Genomic DNA, 20,733 nt, shown 5'->3' on the forward strand with positions numbered 1-20,733 from the left:
AATAGCAAAAACATAAAACAGCTTTTTCGGTGGCAGTTTACTATTATTGGTATTTCTTTGAGTGCTAAGCGTGTTGCGTTTTGTGAGTGATCCTGCAATTTGCACAATTTTATAAAAAATAATTTCTTGCCCTTCTGATTAGCCGTCCCCTACGAGGTTGCTGTTAGTCTCGACCATTTTAGAAGCGAATTATATATATATATATATTTAATTGAAAACCAATTCTAACTACCTTTGGTCGCTAGTGTTTTAATCGTTAAGAAATTATCTAACTAAAACCAATGTTATTATTTATTAATTGAATCCCCTTTCTAAAATATCAGCTATAATCAAACCTTCTAGAATCGTTTTATTGTGCTAATTACCGTTTTTCCTATGGTTTATTATAAAAGTTCGTATTAAATGATAAGCAACTAAATAATGGTTTATAATATTTAGCTTGTACTACTATAGGTTCATTTTGCTCTAAAACAAAAGATATTAATTTTTCACGTGCTTCACTAGCACCGGATTTATAGATATCCTTAGATATATTCACTTTTTCATTGGGTATTTTGCAACGTACGTCACTTCACAAAGTGACTTAGTTAAAATAATGAGTTGATTTGGATACCTATCCCTCTAGCAGAGGTTTCTTTTAAGTTTTGTAAACTTGCCCTTCAAGTATTAAACATTTATTGGATGTAAATATATAAATTTTGTCAAAATGTAGTATATATTTTTAATGGAATGGCTACTTCATTTTTATATTTAAATAGTTATCTTTGTCGTACCTAGCTGTATTAATTGGTTACGCGCAGGTACTTCTTGTATTTTAAGTGGGTTTGTCATAAAGGAACTACATTAATTTATAGGCGAACTTTTATCTCCCTTAACTTATATTTCCTTTCTCGAAATCCACTCCTGTTTCACGGAAATTTTGCTAGTAATTGAAACTCAATATGGCATAGAAGCCTCCATTAAACTATATGATACTAATTATTGTTTAATTAGAGAACAATGTAAGCGTGCCTAATGATATAAGAAACAAGATTATTAAAAAGGGCCTGATATTTATTTATCCTTAAGTATTCTCTTTACCGCCCGAAGTTGGGAGTCGAATAAATAATGGTTCTTTTTTAATACTTCCTATGTAAATATATATATATGTTTCTTAGAAAAAATACTAACTTTTTCCTAACCAACTCAAAAAAATTGAACAAACCTGTAATCCTAATACGTCTTTACGGAAGTACGCACCTTGTCTAGCATTTGCTTGTACTGTTACTGTGTGGCAACGTTTTAACTGTCGCATAAGTCTTGTAGCCCTGGCAGTAGTGCTTGCTTTTTAAAAAAAATGTTTGTTCTCTTATAGCAAAATGAGTGACTATAAAACTCCAGCATTAAAAGTATATAAGAAACTTTTAAGTATGAAAAAATGTTTAGAGTGCTCTATATGGTATTGGTTTTAACTATTAATTTTTAATCTGTTCAAAATAATTAATGGGCAGTTTTATGAAATATTACCATAGTTTGTCTCTATTTAACGATCCTTTCTGCACTCCCTGTAATCACTCTTTTTGCAGGTAGAGAAATTAAAGCCTTTATAAATTTATTAATTTATTTCAATTTGACACGAAGCCAAGCTAACAGTACCTTACCACCTTATTAGAGTTTGTGTCATTAAGCATTTAAAAGTTAAAAATCGTTGTCCTTTGTGCAATCAAAATCTTTCTAAAAGATCTTTAACCGAAAACGAATCTTTAATAAGAATTGTTCGGTTATTCCTTAGGTTGCACGAGGCCTTTCTAAAAGACGTAAGTCACTTAGGTATTAAATTTATTATTTTTATTTAAAAACTCTTAAAACTATAGTTTTATCTTATATATTAAACAGAGCTGCATTTAGATTCTGACGATGAAGAGTCTTGGGAAATTAATGATATCTTTTTACTTTCTCAAGATCCTGGTCGCAATAGAGCTGAACAAAAAAAACTTATAAGTAGCTTTTTTACTTTTTATGTTGTTTATTTGTTGTAAGCAAAATCTTTAGAAAACAGTTTGCATTCTGCGGATAAAGAAAAGAACAGAATTGAGCGGCAACTGCCTGAAAGCGTACATAAAGATGAGAGTTTAAAAGAAGTAGAGCCTGTCTATGTTCTTAACGAATCAACGAAAGAACGCGAGCTAAAAGGCTCTCCCCTTAATAATTTTACTTCTTTAGAAATATTTAATTTAAAAGAAAGTGGGATTCTTCTTGAAAACAGTAGCGTGCTTCCAATCCACACCAGCAGCACACAATTAGTTAAAGAAAATTCTGATGAGGAAATTTTTCCGCTAATTTCGTGCAGTAACAATAAACAAGATTTAAAAAGTGAAGACCATTCTCTCCTTTTTTCTATTCCTCTTGAAGAATCCTCCACTTTAAAAGTTGAAGATGACGAAAGTTGGAATTATAATTTATATAAATTATACTTTATAATAAACTATAAAATATTAACCAGAGTTAAGGAATTTACAATAACTAAAAACGTAGATTTATTTTCTTATAACTTACTGGGAAAAAAAATTACTTCATACATCTTTAAATATATGTAAATTATTCATTTAAAATTTTATTCTTTTATTTTCACTCCTTATGTTAAATTTTTGTAATTAAGCCGTTTTGTGTTTTTTTATTTTTTATAACTTTATGTAAACGGTGAACAGTTTGTTATTGAACTTTTCTTTTACTAGCTTTTCTCCCGGCAAAGCATAAAGCTACTATAGAAACAGACTCGGTTCATAATTATCTGTCTATAATATAAATTAATATAAATTATCTTTTGAAGTAGGAGATAAAAAAGGAAAAAATTATTGAAAAGCATACTCTAGACAACGATGACTCCAATATAAAAAAATTTCATAGTAATAGTGATAATAATAATAGTAATAGTGTTGGTAATAATAATAAAACGCAATATGTTTTAGTTTATGACGAAAATTTAAACACGCAGAAGTACACAATCGAAGGTTGCTGTAGTTATAATACAAATAATAAAATAATAATAATAATTTTTTCTAGAGTGGCACTTACTGCAAAAAGAAAGGGAGGACTGGACTACCGAAAGGTCTTCTGATTGCTCACCTATTCTCCTCTCTCCACGGGACGAGTCCACTTTAGTTGAGGAAAATGATTTTTCCTGTCCAATGGATGATGCTGTACTTAACCAGCTATCCAATGAAATGAAGTTATCTTTGCTGAACACTCTTGCTGAAGATACTTGTAAAAGTTATTCCTATAATATTATAATTATTATTATTAAACATTGTACTTAGGCGATACTTTTGCAATCCGAGCGAGCACACAACGGGGAGTTTTTTTGGGCTCATATTTGAACAGCGCCAACCGAGAACGGTTTTTATTTAGTAAAAGAAATATATTTTTATAACGCTAATTTTTTTTCAGTCTGCGAGTTGTAGTGAAAATTTTGGGAGGAAAAATTGTTAATCAGTACGAAGAGCAAGTCACTCACATTATTACTACAACTGGTAGCAAAGTTGAGTTAATGACAATAATAATATTTTTCAAGATTAAGGAAAATTTAAAGTTCTATAAATTAATTTTATTATCATAATTATAAAAATTTTTAGATAAAGCTTTTTAGCATTAATAGTAAAATTTAAAGTAAAGCAAGGTGGAATGTTTATTTATTATTACTATTATTACTTTTTAGACGAAAACAACTATTGTAGAAGAACTCTTAAGTATATACTTGGCCTTTCTCACGGCTGCTGGATATTGAGTGCAGCGTGTACATATATTTATTACTTTTTAAATATTTAACTTCCATATAAACATATAAGTAATAAGTAATTATTATTATACTATCATTATATTTAAATTATTTCAATACAACTTTTTTAACTTTACGTATATATTATTAATAATTATTCTTTCAAACTTATATATTTTTTTTTAAACGTATTTTACTAGTTGATAACTCTGTATTACTTGTTATATTCAACTTTATAAACTTAATTATCATAATATTCGAGCTCGTTTTTCACTAATATTGCTAACTTATCTATATGCTTTTATTTGTAAGAATATTTTATAATAACAGCTTACCTTCCTTCTTGGTCTTTATATCTATCAATGATTGGCTGGTGTCTCATGCTTTTTTACTTATCCAATGGAATTTCAAAAAGCGCGACAGGCGCAGCTTTTTTTTGTGTCTATTAATTTTGTGATTAACAAAAAATTACCTTTTGTGCTATATATGAAAGTTTGGTAGATCTGTTTTTAAATATGGGCTTGGCGATTAGCAATTAAAAACTGTACAAGTTTCGTTGAAGTTAAGAACAAAGAAATAATTTAGTGAACAAAATTTTAGTCTTTTTTATTCAGTAACTTTGTAACTTTTGATAGTGTTCTTAATTTATTAAAACTAATACGAAGACTTTTAAAAAAAAATTTATATTATAAATTTATTCAAAATTTTAAATAATGTAATTTACACTTGACGGATTTAAATATAACAGTAGAAGTGCAAAAGTGTTACGAAAATAATAAATTTTGGCTACCCTTTTTTTTATTTCCCTATTTTAATTTAAAAGAAATTTATTTAGTAGTGAATTTAAAAAGGAGTAGACTCTTTCAAAAGTGTTATAAAAAACAGTAAACCGCTTTGCTGGGTAGTTTCAATTTAATGCGAAAAAAAATTCACTAAAACTTTAGAAAACCTTAATTCCAATTCTTTATTAACCAGTAAAGTGGAGTAAAAGTGTTACGTTAAAACGTCAAACTACGAAAACTATTATCCTTCAAAAGTTAGCGTACTTATAATCTCAGACAAATCCCATCCCCCAAAAATTACGTTAAGATATAGTAACTCTTAATAAAATGCAAGACTTTTACTTTTATTTTATATATATATTCACGGAGTATGACCTTCTATTTGTGTGGGTATTCCTTTTTTATTTAATTATGAAAAGCACACTTTGTTATATGCTTGAAGCGATATTGCATACTTTAAAAGTAATTAAGTATGGCTAAGCAGTGTTTAGATAATTATTCATTTCATGTTAAATAGGCTTTTAGAGATTATTTTGATTATTATTTAGATCTTGTACACAAAAGTATCTCGATTTGTATATATCAAGAAGTTTTAAAATAAATCATTTACACCAGATATGATAAATAAGCACCTAAATAAAAAAGTAGCTAATACTGCATAATTAAAAATATGTAACTTGCTCTCTTTCTATGGAACGCCTTCTAGCGAAATCAAGACTCTTGGTTTTGTTAGTAGCAAAAATTTAATAAATTTGGATATTATATATAGCAAGCGAATAGCGCAATCGGCTCTAATTTAAAAATATTGTAACATATAATCTCCAAAATTACTTTATTTTTTATTAATTTTATATAAAATTTACTTAATTTAGTTTTACGAAATTGTATTAAAGAAAAGCGCTACGTTAATGAAGAAGACTTTGAAGTTTCCTGCTGCCAAGTGGTAGGCGGAAAACTTAAACCGCCTTATAGTATTCCTCGTTATAGTCGAGAGAATTATAATAAGAAGGTGGATTTACAATTTAAATTATTTTCTTATGTTAATTTCAATATTTAGTGTATAATAAAAGTGTTGTTTTTTAAAAGTTGTACTGCTATTGTTATAATCTTTGTAATTATTTTTTTAATGCATTGACTTTCAAAATTTTAGTTCATTGCAATGGTGTATGCATTTAAATATTTTTTTGTTCGTTTTAATATAGTTTGTTAGTTTATTAAGTTAATTTGAACACAGAAGTGTAATCATTATTAACTCAAAATTCTTATTCCCCCATGGTAACGTTTTTTTGAGCATAGAGAACATAAGTTACTTCAATTAAAAAAGATGCTTATAAATTTTCTGTTAACTACGAGAAATTTATTTAGGTCGATCGAAATCATCGCTTACGAACTATTTCTCTAAAGCTGAACAAGATATTTTTAGTGTGTGTGTATAAGTTAGGCTGTTTTATTTTAACTAATTAATTATTGTTTTGTTTTAAATTTTTAGGTCACTCCGATTTTATATTTTTTATAGTTTATTTTAGTTTTTTTTAATTTAAGCATTTTTTATATTAAATTTTAAATTTTTAGATTAATTTCACATGTTAAAGCTATTTACTTTACTTATGGGGACTTTGTGTTTAACTAACTTCGATACACAGTGAGACTTATTAGTATACATAAGTAATTTTTCTATAACAAAATAAAATCGCTAGAAACTTTATATTCCTATTTGGAGGCCGGATGAAATTTTTAATAAACCAATTAGTGTATATTAATAATAATATATTAATCTTTTTAAATCTTTATTAGATTTTAAGTTGTGAATTTTGCTTTAGTTACTTCTAATTTCTATATTTATATATTTAAATAGACAAATCTTTTTTCTCGTTTTACTTTCAAAGTTGATAAAAGGATTACAGTACCTCCTCCATCTTGTATGAAAAAAATTTAAAAAGATTTTTTATAAATTATTAATTTATAAATAATTTAAATTTACTTTTTTTACAAGGCTTATAACTAGTAAAAAGTTATTATCAATTTGGCGATAATCGCAATTAAAATTTTTTATAAATTATAAATTTTTTTTAAAAAAATTTCTTATAAGTTTTGCGTTAATAATATTTACTTTTTTATACTTTTAAAAGATTTAGAAATCATGATTCAAAATCAAGGAGGAATGCTGTATACTGATCAAAATAATCGTACCGAACTTAAAGGAAATTATTACTTTGTAAGTGATGATCTTCCCCGACAAAGACATTGTAGGGTCGTCCCCCCCCGTTGGATTATCGATTGTATTTGCTATCAAAAAATCCGGCCTTTGTCAAAATACTTTCATTAGTATTTTCGGAAAATTTTACTTTGTATAAATCCTAATTTTGTTATTATTTTGTAATTAAATCTGAATAAATCCTTAAAAAGAAGCAACCGTAATAGACTAATTTATAAAACATTTGTTCTATTCAAAAAGTTAGTTGAAGTTTCTAAAGTATATAAAACAAATTATTTTTCACTTTATAATTAATTACATATATCGTTTTTTCTTATTAATTACTCAATAGCTCACAAATTCTTTTTTTAAATTTAATATTAATTGAAAAATTATTAAAAAAGTTATTCCAAAAAGCTGAAAAATATTTTAAAATTATTAAAAATTTTAATATCTACGAAAACTAGTTTTAGTTTATATAATTTTTTTAAAAAAAAATTCATTCCTATAATTAAAAAAAAGATTGGAAATTTCAATTAAAGAAAGTATACTATTAAAATTTATACCAAAAAAAAAATAATTACCAAAAAAATAAAATTAATTTATTTGAGCAGGTACCTTAAATATAAGTACAGCAAATCCCCATAACTCACGGTATCTAATTTTTTGCCCTTAACGTTTAATCGCTAGTGATGCTAGAAAAAAAGTAATTATTACCTATAAAAACACTTGCTTTATACTGGATTCATTATATACCTTAGTCCTTATATAACTTATAACATTGTAGTTTCAACTTAGTTTTTGAATTTGTTTAATTACTTGCCCAAAGCCACTTTATAGGACTTCATTATAAAAATAAGTACTAAACTTAATTTTTAAAAGCAGTGATTTAAGTTAAAATCTGTAACCTCACTTGTACTTGATAAAAAAATCTTTTCTACTTAGTTTCTAAGAAAGTGTACAATACAATAACGCCTTTCTGAAATTATTATAGTTAGTCTTGAAGAACTTTTTAATTCTAAATATTAAAAAATTGTTCACTACTGAGATCCCTGACCAACAGAACTGAGCTCGTTAATTGACAATATATATTCTAGAAGGTCATCGATAAGTTACTAAAAAACACTTCAATTATTTTGTAGTTTAATGCGGTAACCAATAAATTATAAGCTTTAATATTACTTATATGTAGCCCGGCGTGCTGTAAGTCTTTTTTATGTAGCAATCCTTCCTTTGTTCCTATGGAATCGCAGGTAATGAGACAAATTTTCTTACCTTAAATCGAAGTTTCTAAATTAAGAATTACCTCCAGGCGTTACTGAGTAATTAGTTTGTGTGGTTCAACGTCAGTATAAAATTCTAATATACTTTAAAGTTGATATTCGGTACCCATTTTTGACTGTTGCCCTCTATTAATGCCACTACCACATTTTTTATTATCAACTCTAAACTAGTAAAATGTTAATAGTTTTATATTACAACCCGTGTGCTAACATACGACATTCTTAACAAAATTCTGTGGCCAGTAAAGTAAGCACCCTTACAGTTATCACATTGTGGTTTTTTACTTTTTGTTTTTCTAATATGACCTCGTGGCGTAATGGCTTTCAATACATTCAACACCATTTGAAATGAGAAGCAACTTTTAAGCTATTCCCAGATATTGGCAGTTAACTTGTCTTATCTTCCCTCTGTTCTTCATAAGCAACACCGCAGTTCGCTGTAGCCTATGTTTTTAAGGGGACATATTAATTTCGGATGGAGGTCTTTAAAGATACGTTAAGAGTTAAAGGTCCGTGTATGACGTCTGAGAGCGTTAATGCGGTCAAAAAAGTTATTGTTACCCCAGATTCCCACGCAATCTCTATAATGAAAAAAGTTGCCAGCTCTCTCTGTCTATTTTTACTAGATGAAAAGGGGAGAAATCTAGTAAAAGGCGATGGTGAGTTTGACGTTGACTACAATGCTCTTGACGGGGTGGACACCGGTCAAATCGTCTTCCTATAAACTCGAATTAAACCCCCTCTCTGGTTTAAGATTCTCAAGTATCGGCGTGACGATAATAAGGTCAAGAATTCCCCGGAAAAAACTAGCGGTAGTAGGTATTTCTAAAAAATTGAACTCTCAAGCTCTAGCTCAATCTTAGTAAATCTCAAATTCTCAGCTTAATAGACATCGATAATGTTTTCTCTTTTTAAAAAAACTATTTCATACCATGAGCGTCAAGTAAAGCTGTAAGTTTTCTAAACATCGTATCAAATTCCGTAAGCTGCAGCTTTAGTGGAATTAATACAAAAATATATATAGTTTACAACTGTGAGGGTAAAATTTTTGATAAAAAAAAATTCTTTTATAGTCTATGAATAAACTGTTTACCTTTAAGATTACTTTGATCCCTATCCGCGTGAAGGAAAAAATTTATTTTCGGTGGAAAGTCTAGGTTAATTTTTTCTTAAAGAGTTCGTTGCTTCTAAGTTTCGCAGTTAATTTTTGCGTAAACCGATTAAGAATTGCAACTTTTCCGAGGTATAAATAAGCGGGATATATATATAATTTCGTAGAAAAACTGAGCCACACAGGCCACATCCAAAAATGGCAAAAGAATTTGCAGAGCAAAAAGTTCCTTTAACACAATGCGTCCGCGATAATGCTTCGATATCTTAAAAATCTTATAAGTAAAAAAGGGGTTCGCTTCTTATTTGTTTTTTGAAAAGTTGTTCCATTTTCCCATCTTTCTTCAAATAAAAATATAGTGGCTGTGGACGATAAGCTTTTTTAATTATAGCAGTAATTGGCTTAATTACTTTGATCCCGGACTTTAACGAATAAAGGTAAAAAAATATACAGATGGCTATAAAGCATTTTAAAAAACTTTGCTGAAATGAAAATTAAGCAAGATTTTCTTTTTCGAGCTTATGATTGATAAGAAATGCTTTAAATGCTTTAAGATCAACAGACGGGCTAAAATATAATACCAAAAAAATCAGAACCAAGCATTTAAGCGTTACTGAAAAATGACCTCTTTTTTACCAGATTTAGAGAGCAAAAGACGAAGTAATTATTTTTGATAACTGTTAGGATATTTAAACTTTTACTGACTGGTATCTAAACCTTTAATCGCTGGTATTTAAACCTTTAAGCCTTTTAAAATTAATTGTAAACAAAGGTATATATATAATGGAAACTTACAGCCATTATTAAAACAAAAAAAGCACTGAAAAAAAAAATTAACTCGACTGCCGTTTATTTTTCGTGAATCTTCATTATATACTAACAACTAAGCAATGAAACAATCTAAATAATAATCATGAAAATTGCCTAAAAATGGTAATTTGCGTTCAACATGAACTGGGATTTTTCCTCAACATCAACGGCTACTCTTCCCTTGCAATTATTCCCCATAACTTCAATATAATTTCATGCCAAAACACCAATTATTAATGTTTTAAAAAACTTTATAATATAAAATAAGCTGTACCTAATATAACTTTGAACGATAAAATTAATTGCTATAATAAAATCAAGTGAAATTTAGCTTTTTTTAGTTGGTCAATTTTTAATTTACTTAAAGACGCCCAACTGTTATGAATTAAAGCCAAAGGGTTCTAAGATAGTAAAGGGTGTCAGCTACAACGAAAAATTATGGTATTAATAAAAGTGTAATATAGACTATTAAGTATAATTTATTATAATTGAAATGACAATATATTAAACAGAGAATGAATTATCTAATAAAAACAACGAACGCAAGAGGTGTGTAAATTAAAAATAAATTTTTTTTACAAAATAAAAATTTCATATAATTTAAACAGCACAAATTAAAAAAAAAATTATGGAAATTTTTTTTTAATAACTTTAGAATAATTATTTTTAAAATATTCAACTTTATTCGTCATTTGATAATGAAAATGGTATTAAAAAAATTTATATTTACAGAAAAAATTTTTAACGTGAACAGTACAATATAAAAAAAAGTAGTGAATAAATAATTTTTTAATATAATTTTAAATTTTAACCGTCACTAATAAATTTAAAGTGGTAATAAAAAAATTATTTACAGAATAAAAATTTTAGCATAATATAAACAGCACAAAATAAAAAATACTTATGAAACAAAAATTTAATTTTTGATAAACATACTTTAAGTTTTTAAAAAATATTAAATATTATGCGTCACTAATCCATTAAAAATAGTAATAAAAAAATTTAATTTGAACAGCACAATATTAATTAAGATAAGTTTAAGCAAAAAAATTTTATATTAAAAATTTTTTTGTATTAACTAAATTTTATCCGTGATTATTAATTGAGCCCTCCACCGGGCTCAAGTCTTTCAACTAAACGTTGACCCCCACAGTAAGATTAATTAGGTGCTCGAGATAACATGCGCCCAATCGTGCTACCTATGAAGTTAGAGTTTGTTTTCTACGTTAGATGTATTTCCTCCATAGTTTATGCTTACAAAGCAATAATTTAGCTAATTTCGTATGGCTGCGTATATAATATTTTTTATGCTACTGTATGGCCATATGAGGTTTAAGATTTTATGCTTATGATTAATAATATACTTTACAGTAAATTATTTTAATAGCTATGTTTAAGGTATAAATATAGAATGTTAGAATATATGAAATCTTTTTACAAATTATCTTAAAACTAAATTCCACTTGGCTTCGTTGTACTATCTAAATTGTTGTAGAAGTTGGGCTGTATATGATTTTACACTATAAAGGGAAGCAGATTTGTAAAGCGTGCACTTAAAAATTACTCATGCGCTCTCTTAAAGCCGTGATTGGAGTAAGCAATATTTTTTTTTAAAGTTCCCGTTGCAAATATAAACTGCCGGCAATAAAATTCTGCTTTAACATAGCAACTTTTTAATTAAATATATTTGTTTATCTAAGGCCTTAAGTTTATGAAGCTGATATAGTTATTTACTGAAATTTGATTTAGATCGGTAATCATATTAATATATGATATAGTTATTTACTAAGATTTGATTTAGATCGGTAATTATATTAATATAATTGGTCCATGTTTTGCGTGTCCCATCGCAAAACAGAATTTTATCAAAGTACCAAAACCGCAACGTAATTATATATATTTAAAACAAAAATGAATCGAATAACTCTTAAGGGAAGTTGTGAGACAGTGACTAAGTTCTTTTTTATTGCCATTAATAGGTGCAATAGATTCACTTGTAATTATTTATTATAATTTTCCTTCTTTAAAAATCTAGCTTTAGTTGTTATAAACAAATTTTAATCTTTAAACTTACTTTTACTATTTTAATAGCATATTATATCAACGTGGGATATATCCAGGTTGTTAATTTTGTTTTATTTTAAATTTTTACAAGTTTACTTTTATTCTTTAGAAACCGACTTTGTTCAGATTCAAAAATACGGGGTCAAGGTCGTTATTACTAGTAACCCACTTCTTAATGATTATTTAGAAAAATGGATTAAATATTTTGAAGGTGTTAGTTATATTAACTTTGAGAATTCTTTTAACTTGTTACATATTATATGATACTATCACGTAAAAGACTGGATGCAGCATCATAGCGTACAGAAACTAGTAGTTGTTATAATGGATGCCGAAACAAAGGAAGTTAAAGAGAGATGGCAGTTTGATATAGAGTGTGATAAAACAGTTAAAGATGGGTTATATAAAATTTATTTTTTTTTAAATAGAAATTATTATCATAGTTTTTCTTATAGAGATTTTAAAGAAGTTAACTTGAAGGAATTGCACGCTCTTATTGCTGGAATTCTGAGGCAAATAACAGCGAGCGTCTCTTTTTTGCCGCTATTGCAGGCACCATGTATTATTAATATTTTACTTTATAAATAATTTTATAGTAAGTTATACTTTAGGCAATTAAAAATTATATACCACTAAAAAAAATTTACTTTGAAAATAAAATTATATATATAAGAAACTCTTTTATTACTTAGTTAAATTTAAATATTGATTTCTAAAAATATTTGCTTCCATTAAAATAATTAACTTGAATTTTATTGTAAAATTTAAAATTTCTTTATTAAAGTATAAACGTTATTGGAGACTTCTTACTTTTGAAAATATTAGAATGCTAAGAAAAGATTTAGATAACCTTAATTGTTTCTAATTATAAATTTACTTGTTAAATGCCTGGAAACTATCCTAAAATTTATTTTCTAGTAAGTTAAACTTAATTACTCCTAATATTTTATATTATTTAAAATTCGTCGTAAGATTTTTTCATTCATAATATGTTTTGCATAATTTTTATTTTATACAAAATAAAGTATACTATAGATTTAAAAAAATTCCCCTCTAAAAAGGGTACCCTTTGTGGGATAATATATAACATTTAAAAGAGTTACTGCAATCTTTTCCATTTTCCATAGTTAAATTTGGTACAAGCATTCTTTTACAGTTAATTTTTACTTTTAATTTAGATTTTTATTATACCCGATGCGGTTGATTAATTAAAATCGTTTTGTACTGGATTATTTTTTATTTTTTGTGATATAAAATTGTTGAAGCTGTCTTCATTTTTATTTTTGGCCCTACCAATCTTTACTGCGGTTAATTTTAACGTACGCGCTTAACTTTTCCCAATTTTTTATAATAATTCAATTCTATTAAAAATTTAATTTAATTTAAATTTTAAATTATAATCTTAAGGCATTTTTGAACTGCTGGTGTACACTGATAAAGATATGGAAACCCCCGAGGATTGGGGTATCTCCGATCCTTTGCTTATACCAAAAGCAGAGACTGTAAATTTAAGGTTGATTAAAATTATTTAGTAGTAATTAAAACATACTTTCTAGTAATTTTCGCACTTTATGAAATTTTTAAAATAAAAATATAAATTTACTATAAATTTAACTTTAAATAGTAATAAATTTTATGGCATTTTTATCAATTTAGTTTTTTTAATGTTGTGTTATTTATAAATAAATTTATACTTATAGTTGATTGCTGTATATAAAATTTTGTCATGTAGAGTTTTTTTTTAACCTTATCTTTTTTTTTAGTGTAAAATTAATAAGTTATATTAATTATGTTTCCTTTATTCAACAAATGAGCATAGCAGTTCTTGTTGATCATTTACTTGATGGCATATTATTTTTTTAATTTTCTTTAATTTTTAAAATCGTTATAAAGCTAACAAAAAGAAATAAATTAAAAGATTTAGCAAATGGCGTTCATACTTTTTATAAAATAAAATTTTACCCACGATTTTCTTAATCAGTAATACTTTTTATATATAAGATTTAGTTTTTTTAAAAAATTTCTTTTTTAATAATGCAATTTTTTTACAACGCAATATATATTTAATTTTTTAATACGAAATTTAGAGCTTTTAATACAAATATTCATAAAGTTGATCCGAAAGTTTCTTATAAGTATATTGAAAAAAGTTAAATGGAAAACAAATTTGAAAACAGCATCCTTCAAATAAATTATCATAAGATTTTAAATAAATCTACTTCAGTCTTGACTCTAATAAAAACCAACTTTATATAAAAAAGAAAGTTCTTCTATTTTAATTAATATAAAATGGCATCTTTAGATTTATTACATAAAAATATATAGAAATTTTTTCTAAAAATAAATTTGGCAAGAAAAAATATATAATTTTTATATGTTGGCGACTTTAATATAAAAGATCAAATCTCAAAAACCAATCGTAGTTTACGTGCAGTCATGTGCACCGCTATGTGCGCTAACTCGTGCACACTACAGCCAACGCCGATGAAGAGAATTCAACTTTTTAAGTCTACCAATCAGTGTATTTCGTTTTCCAGAAAACTTTCTAATTGGCTCGCTGGAAGGGAGAATAAGAGCAGCCGGTACATGCTTGCTTGCGTAAAGGTCACTTGGTTTCCGCCGGGAGCCGCTCAGCGGAGTTATTAATAAATCAACTTTGATATTACTTTTAATATTTTTGCTATCATTACTATTATTTTTATTATTATTATCGAGTTCTTCAATTTTTTCTAAACCCTTTAAAAGTTGTGCTGCGGCCATTACCTCCGTTAAAAAAGTTTTTAAGTCCTCAACGACACTCGAAAATATTTGCTCCAAGATATGGTTTTTACTCCAACCGTATAACTTTTGAGCCAAATTACAAAATCCGTCTACTATTAGTTTGTTGACTTTTCTCTCTAAAAAAGAATATAACCGAAATAAAATAAAATATACGAAAAAAAAATACAGATTTTTGCTATATATATTAATATAACATTTTAGAAACAAAATAAGCTTTTATAAAAACTTTTACATAAACTTTTTAGTAACATACTATTGTTTAAAGCAAGGAGAATTTTCATAGTAATATTCATAATAATACGGTAACAATAAAACCTTGTACTAGTTTCATTAATTTAAGTGCCGCATAGCAGTTGGTTGCTTCGAAATTTGGATAATAGCAGTCTTTATCCACACCGATGCGTTTTTCAAGCTCAGCTATCGAAAACTGCATCGATATGGCAAAGCTATAATAAAAGTTGTTAGAAAAAAACAAGCTAAATAGTAAAATTAATATCGAACTCGTGAAGAAAATTCCCACCAAAAACAAGCGAGTCTTCTACAGTGTAAACTGCATGGATCCAGCCTATAATATATATAATAAAAAAAATGTATAAATAGAGTTAAGACACATCTGATAGTTGTTTAAAGAAAAAGTTTTAAAACGTTTATTATTTATAAAAATAATAAAAACTATAACAAACACCAGACCTGCAGGAATAAACATGGTTTGTCCTTTGCGCAGCACCGTTCGGTAGCAAGAGTCAACGAGATCAGAAAATAACACGTTGTATTGGTCTATATATCAAGTATTTTCAAATAATGGGTTATTAAATTTTATACCGCGCTCGATTGGCTGAAAGATAAAAGTTTTTAAATATAGAATAGTTGTTTTTATATAGTTGCCAATTGGTCGAACAGTAAAAATTTCTATAGTGTGGTAATTTTTTTTATATTGCAAAGATATCTCCATATACATAAGTCAGGAGGTTTGTTGGTTTTCTATTGGTCAGCGCGATACAAAAACTTACTCAGCTTTATTTATTTGCCTATTGGTCACAAAAAAAAGGCGTAGTTTTATAGCACATAATGCAAAAAAAAGATATTTACATAAGCAGAAACTTTTTTTTTCTTCCTCGTGACTAAAAAAAAAATTATTGGTTCTTATATATAATAATTCATAAAACTCTTCATATAAAATCTTCTTTTTTAATGCTTTAATAAATACTAAAAGCTTTCGCATGTATAAAGAGAGCAACAAATACTTTAATAGTAATACATTCGCAAATTATTTCAAGTATATAAAAAAAGTTTACTAACCAAATAAAGTTTATTATGTTTTTTTCTTTTCAGTTTTCGTTTTATAAGAAACAATAGAAGTACCTTTTTTTTTGGTCCACTTTTCAAAGGCTTTTAGGTTATGTTCAGTCGGCGGAATGAAATAAAATTCCTTATGAATGATAACAATTATAATAATAAGAATAAATTTCCTATCAAAATACTTTTTCTCCGTAAAGAAGATGATACCAAACGGACGTTCCTCCAAAGTCGATATGAAAATCTGTAAAACATTTCTATAGAATATAAAAAGTTTGTTATATAATACACTTTTATATAAAGTAAATATAAAAAACGATAATAATAACTTTAATAAAAAAATTTATAAAAGGATATTAATAATAATAAATGTTTTTACCTTAACGCTCATTAAACAGTACTTTTGAACCTGTAGTGAATATGTAAAGGCTATTATTTACTTATTAAAGTTTTTATTTGTTTATTATAATTATTCAATAATTAAAAGTTTTATTTATTGTTTTATAATAATAATATATTAATTATACTTTAATTAATTACAAAATACTTAAAGTATTATTTATTATGATAATACAATAAAACACTTGAAGCTTTTATTATTTTTAATATATATATATCCGGTTTCCTATCTTTTATCTATGAAACAGAAAATATGAAAATTAGATGTATTATTATTATGATACACATTCAGTTTAACTTTTGTATTATTTAATATTATTATATAAAAAAATACTGAAAACAACTTTTTTATAATTATTATAATATATAATTCACTTCTTGTGGTAGTTAACTCTGATAAATCACGTGCTCATTTCACGTGGCCTGTAAGCCATGTGTTATATTATCACATACCAGTGCCATGTGCAAGCACAAGTGCTTATACCACCTGACCGTGCCAGGTCACGTGTTCCTACGTTCCCTTTACGGGACTATAAATGACTGCTCCTCTCCTTTTTCGACACTTTTACTTTTTTATTAATAATAATAATAAAATATACTTTAGCTCTTGTAATGTGTTACCATAATTATAATATATAACAGATTAACCATTTTATTTGTTATAATAAACATTTATTTTTACTTCAACTTTTCTTTGTCATTATTATAAAAATATTCTTGTCTCCTTTTTTATTTATAATAAAAATACTTCATCTTTTATTAATTATTATAATTATGTAATAAAAGAATTTTTCTATTACTATCATAATAATAAAATATTCGTTAATTAATAAATATATATTTCCATTTAAAAATATAGTAATATGATTATCTTTATTACTGGCATATTATTATTAACTTTTTTAAATGTTTATATAATATTTAAAATCTTTTTTTCCCGTAGTATTTTTAAATATACTGTTATTCACTATTTGCTTACTTTTATGACACATTTATATAATTTTCAAATTGCGTATATAATAATATTTATTTATAATAAATAAACTTCTATATATACATATTTATACAAAAAGGCTAGCCAACTTTATATATATTATCATTTACTATTTACTAATTTTTGTAATTATTTTCATTTTTCATATTATTAACATTTACTAATAAAATTTATATTAATAATATATATAATATACTTTTATATATAAATATTATTACAGAAGGCTTCTCGTTTACTCTGAAGGGCGGCCAAAGTTCGCTCCAGTCCAACGCACGGACTATGCTGGGAGCGACTACTTTTTTATTCAAACGAGTTTTACTGATTTCCAAACTGATAACGTTATAAATCTGTAAACGTAAAAAATATAGAAAAAGTAAAAATATTACAATTAAAAAGTTAATAAAAAGCTAATAATAAATAAAGTAAAGTGGATAAAAAGTAAAAAAAAGTCATATTAATATAAAAAAATATTAAGAGTAAAAATATTATAATAAAAAAGTTATATTAAAAAAATAACAATATTACAAAGTAAACCAAAAATTAAAAGAATAAAAAGTTATATACTTATATAAAACTACAATAATAATATATAATAAAGTTTTTAATTTATAAAAAAATATATAATAGCAAAAAGTATGTAACAATAAATTTATATTATAAGAAAACTAATAATATTATAAAGTAAATAAAAATAATAATAAAAAAGGTTTATATTCTTAAAAAAATAAAAGTTATAAAAGTAAAAAACTATAAAAAGTAAAATTTCAAAATTATTATTAAAAATTAAAAACAAAAAAAAAATTATAAATAATAAATATAAAATAAAAGTAAAAAACTATAAAAAGTAAAATTTCAAAATTATTATTAAAAATTAAAAACAAAAAAAAAAATTATAAATAATAAATATAAAAAAGAGCATATTTTTATAATATTTATATAAAAAAAATAATGTTATGAAATATATGAAAAATAAAATAATATAGCAGAAAAGTTCAAAAAATAAAAATTTATTACTTTTTAAATCTAAATTTCATGTTTTTTCTAAAATAATAAATATAAAAAAAATAAAATATTAAAAAAAGTTATATAATATTATAAGAAAAATAAAATAAAAAAGGTTATTATTAAAAAAATAAAAAATGGAAAAAAAAAGTTTATAATAAATATATTTAAAATTTAAACGCAACTATTTTTAAAGATAATAAACACAAAAAAAATAATATAATCATAAATTATAAACAATAATAAGTTTATTAGTATCAAAATTTAATAAAATTGAAAAAAAGTTTTAAATAAAAATTTATTATTATTTTTATAAATTAAAATCTAAATCTATTTCAAAAAATAATTGATATAAAAAAAATAAATTCTTAAAAAATTTATATAATAATATTACAAAATAAAATATTAATAAAAAAGTTTTTGTAAATAAAAATATATAATAAAATAGAAAAAAAGTTTATAATAAAGAATAAAAGTTAATTTTAAGTATTATATTTATAACTATTTTTATTAATAATAAATACAAATAACAATAAAAATAATATAAATTAAACAAAATTTTATAAATAATATAATATAATAAAATAAAAGAAAAGTTTATAATAATATTAATATTAACTAAAAATTAAATTCAGAACTAAGTTTCAAGATAATAGACAATAAAAATTATATCTTAAAATATAACAAATTAATAAATTTTATTAATAATAAAATATAATAATATAGCAGTATAATAAAAATAAAAAATTATTTAACAATAATAACTTTTATTATAAATACAAAATTATCAGCAATAATAAAATATTAAAAAAAATTAAATCGCATAATATTTATTATAAAAACTTAATAAACTTTCTTTATAAAAATTACTTATATTAAAATATATTGTAAAAAGTATAAAAAATACAAAATATTATTATATTTTTATCTATTTTTATATGTAAAAAGTATAAAAAGTATATATTGATCAATACAAAAGAATAAAAAATATTAATATAAAAATAATATATATAACAATATCATTTTTTGTTATTTAGTATAAAAAAAGTCTACAGTTTCAAAATCTAAATACTTTAAATAAAAAATAAATAATAAAAATGATAGTAATAACATTTTGAAAGTAAAATACAAAACTTATATAATAAGTTTATTGTATAAATATATATTTTTATAATAAAAAATGAATTTTTTTTAATTATAAAAAAATAATTATAATTATTCAGTAATAAAAAAATTAATCAACTTTTTTGTATAAATTATAGTCCAAAAAAAAAACTCCAGTTAATAATAGAGTATAGTTATAAAATATATATGATTATGCCTGCTTTCTTTCATGATCCGGCAAAAGAAAGTAATCAACAAAGCTAGAGAGACTCCATTTTTCACTTAATTGCTGTTGAGAGGAAACATCTAAAACGTTTATTTTCTTATTCCCTCCTTTCATTAATAAAAAAATTTAGATATTTAATAATATTATAAATAAAATCTTCAGTAAAACCTATAATATCTCTAACATCTTTCACTGTAAAATCATTCTCAGGAATGGTCAATCCCAATCCTGTAGTAAAAAATTTATAAGTCGTCACTTAAATAAATACTAATTTTTTTTTTAAACCTTCTTTTGACTCCAATAAAAGTGGACAAGGTATGCCGTTTTCATAAAGAAAGTCCTCTAAATCCTTAAAAACCACCAAAATACAATTAATATATAAAAAATATATTACTATAAAGAATAAAAGTTGTCAAAAAAAAAACCTGACTAGAAATTTTTTTAACACAGGAGTCTGAAAAACTTTGTTCTAATAATTTCTTTTGATATGTAATCTTTGGATAGATACTGAGATGCACCTTATCTGCCGCTAGAATTAAAAATAAACTTTTGTTAAAAAGAATGTTTAAAAAAATAAACGAAGAGATATAATAACTTTCTATATAAAACAGTGAAATAAAGAGTTTAAAATATAAATACAGGATTCGCACGATAACTTTTTTTTCTTATGCCTCTGTCTCAGCTCAGGTAATTCTTTCCTTAAAAGATTTGCATTTATTTCTTCGTGGTTAAAAAGAAGAGGATCTTTAAAGGTTAATACGGATTCCGTCATCTCCATATTGTAACAAATCTTATAATTAAATTCAAATTTATGTATATCAAATACGTATAATATAACAAAAGGTTAATACAGTTTAATTTATTTCAACAAAAATAACAAAATACATAAAAAAACATTTTTCAGTTAACGAATAAACCCTTTTGATTGGCTAA

At 24.7% G+C, this 20,733-nt stretch overlaps 3 protein-coding genes and 1 long non-coding RNA gene across 4 annotated transcripts; 3 read left to right on the forward strand and 1 right to left on the reverse strand.

The window, feature by feature from the left end:
* The first annotated feature begins 1,711 nt into the window (after nt 1-1,711).
* Nucleotides 1,712-2,173, forward strand: LOC135145241 (uncharacterized). Its single transcript, XR_010283381.1, has 3 exons — nt 1,712-1,809; nt 1,876-1,980; nt 2,032-2,173. It is a non-coding gene; the product is annotated as an uncharacterized LOC135145241 (long non-coding RNA).
* Nucleotides 2,174-2,341: 168 nt separating this feature from the next.
* On the forward strand, nt 2,342-6,862 carry LOC135145255 (uncharacterized). Its single transcript, XM_064077368.1, has 10 exons — nt 2,342-2,424; nt 2,715-2,758; nt 2,813-2,990; nt 3,043-3,243; nt 3,297-3,375; nt 3,427-3,509; nt 3,695-3,772; nt 5,409-5,545; nt 6,392-6,455; nt 6,666-6,862. The coding sequence occupies exons 4-10, from the start codon at nt 3,168-3,170 to the stop codon at nt 6,860-6,862; spliced, it is 714 nt and encodes a 237-aa protein (XP_063933438.1). The 5' UTR covers nt 2,342-2,424; nt 2,715-2,758; nt 2,813-2,990; nt 3,043-3,167.
* Nucleotides 6,863-11,869: 5,007 nt separating this feature from the next.
* Nucleotides 11,870-14,152, forward strand: LOC135145233 (mitotic spindle assembly checkpoint protein MAD2A-like). The gene is made up of 7 exons (XM_064077345.1): nt 11,870-11,913; nt 12,026-12,054; nt 12,108-12,209; nt 12,279-12,396; nt 12,454-12,557; nt 13,406-13,511; nt 14,086-14,152. Exons 4-7 carry the CDS (start codon nt 12,284-12,286, stop codon nt 14,150-14,152), a joined length of 390 nt encoding a protein of 129 aa, XP_063933415.1. The 5' UTR covers nt 11,870-11,913; nt 12,026-12,054; nt 12,108-12,209; nt 12,279-12,283.
* A 314-nt stretch (nt 14,153-14,466) lies between these two features.
* Nucleotides 14,467-20,512, reverse strand: LOC135145267 (lysine-specific demethylase 7B-like). Its single transcript, XM_064077380.1, has 13 exons — nt 20,440-20,512; nt 20,226-20,329; nt 20,086-20,149; nt 19,969-20,028; nt 19,792-19,907; nt 17,687-17,815; nt 16,455-16,484; nt 16,261-16,332; nt 16,142-16,208; nt 15,470-15,556; nt 15,281-15,344; nt 15,095-15,225; nt 14,467-14,895 (listed from the first exon to the last, which is right to left on the reverse strand). Exons 7-13 carry the CDS (start codon nt 16,464-16,466, stop codon nt 14,468-14,470), a joined length of 861 nt encoding a protein of 286 aa, XP_063933450.1. The 5' UTR covers nt 16,467-16,484; nt 17,687-17,815; nt 19,792-19,907; nt 19,969-20,028; nt 20,086-20,149; nt 20,226-20,329; nt 20,440-20,512; the 3' UTR covers nt 14,467.
* Between the last annotated feature and the right edge of the window lie 221 nt (nt 20,513-20,733).

Source organism: Zophobas morio, unplaced genomic scaffold (assembly GCF_036711695.1).
Source record: "Zophobas morio isolate AGI-343-1 ecotype UQ-CSIRO unplaced genomic scaffold, CSIRO_AGI_Zmor_V1 ptg000134l, whole genome shotgun sequence".
In the NCBI taxonomy this organism is placed as follows: Eukaryota; Metazoa; Arthropoda; class Insecta; order Coleoptera; family Tenebrionidae; genus Zophobas; species Zophobas morio.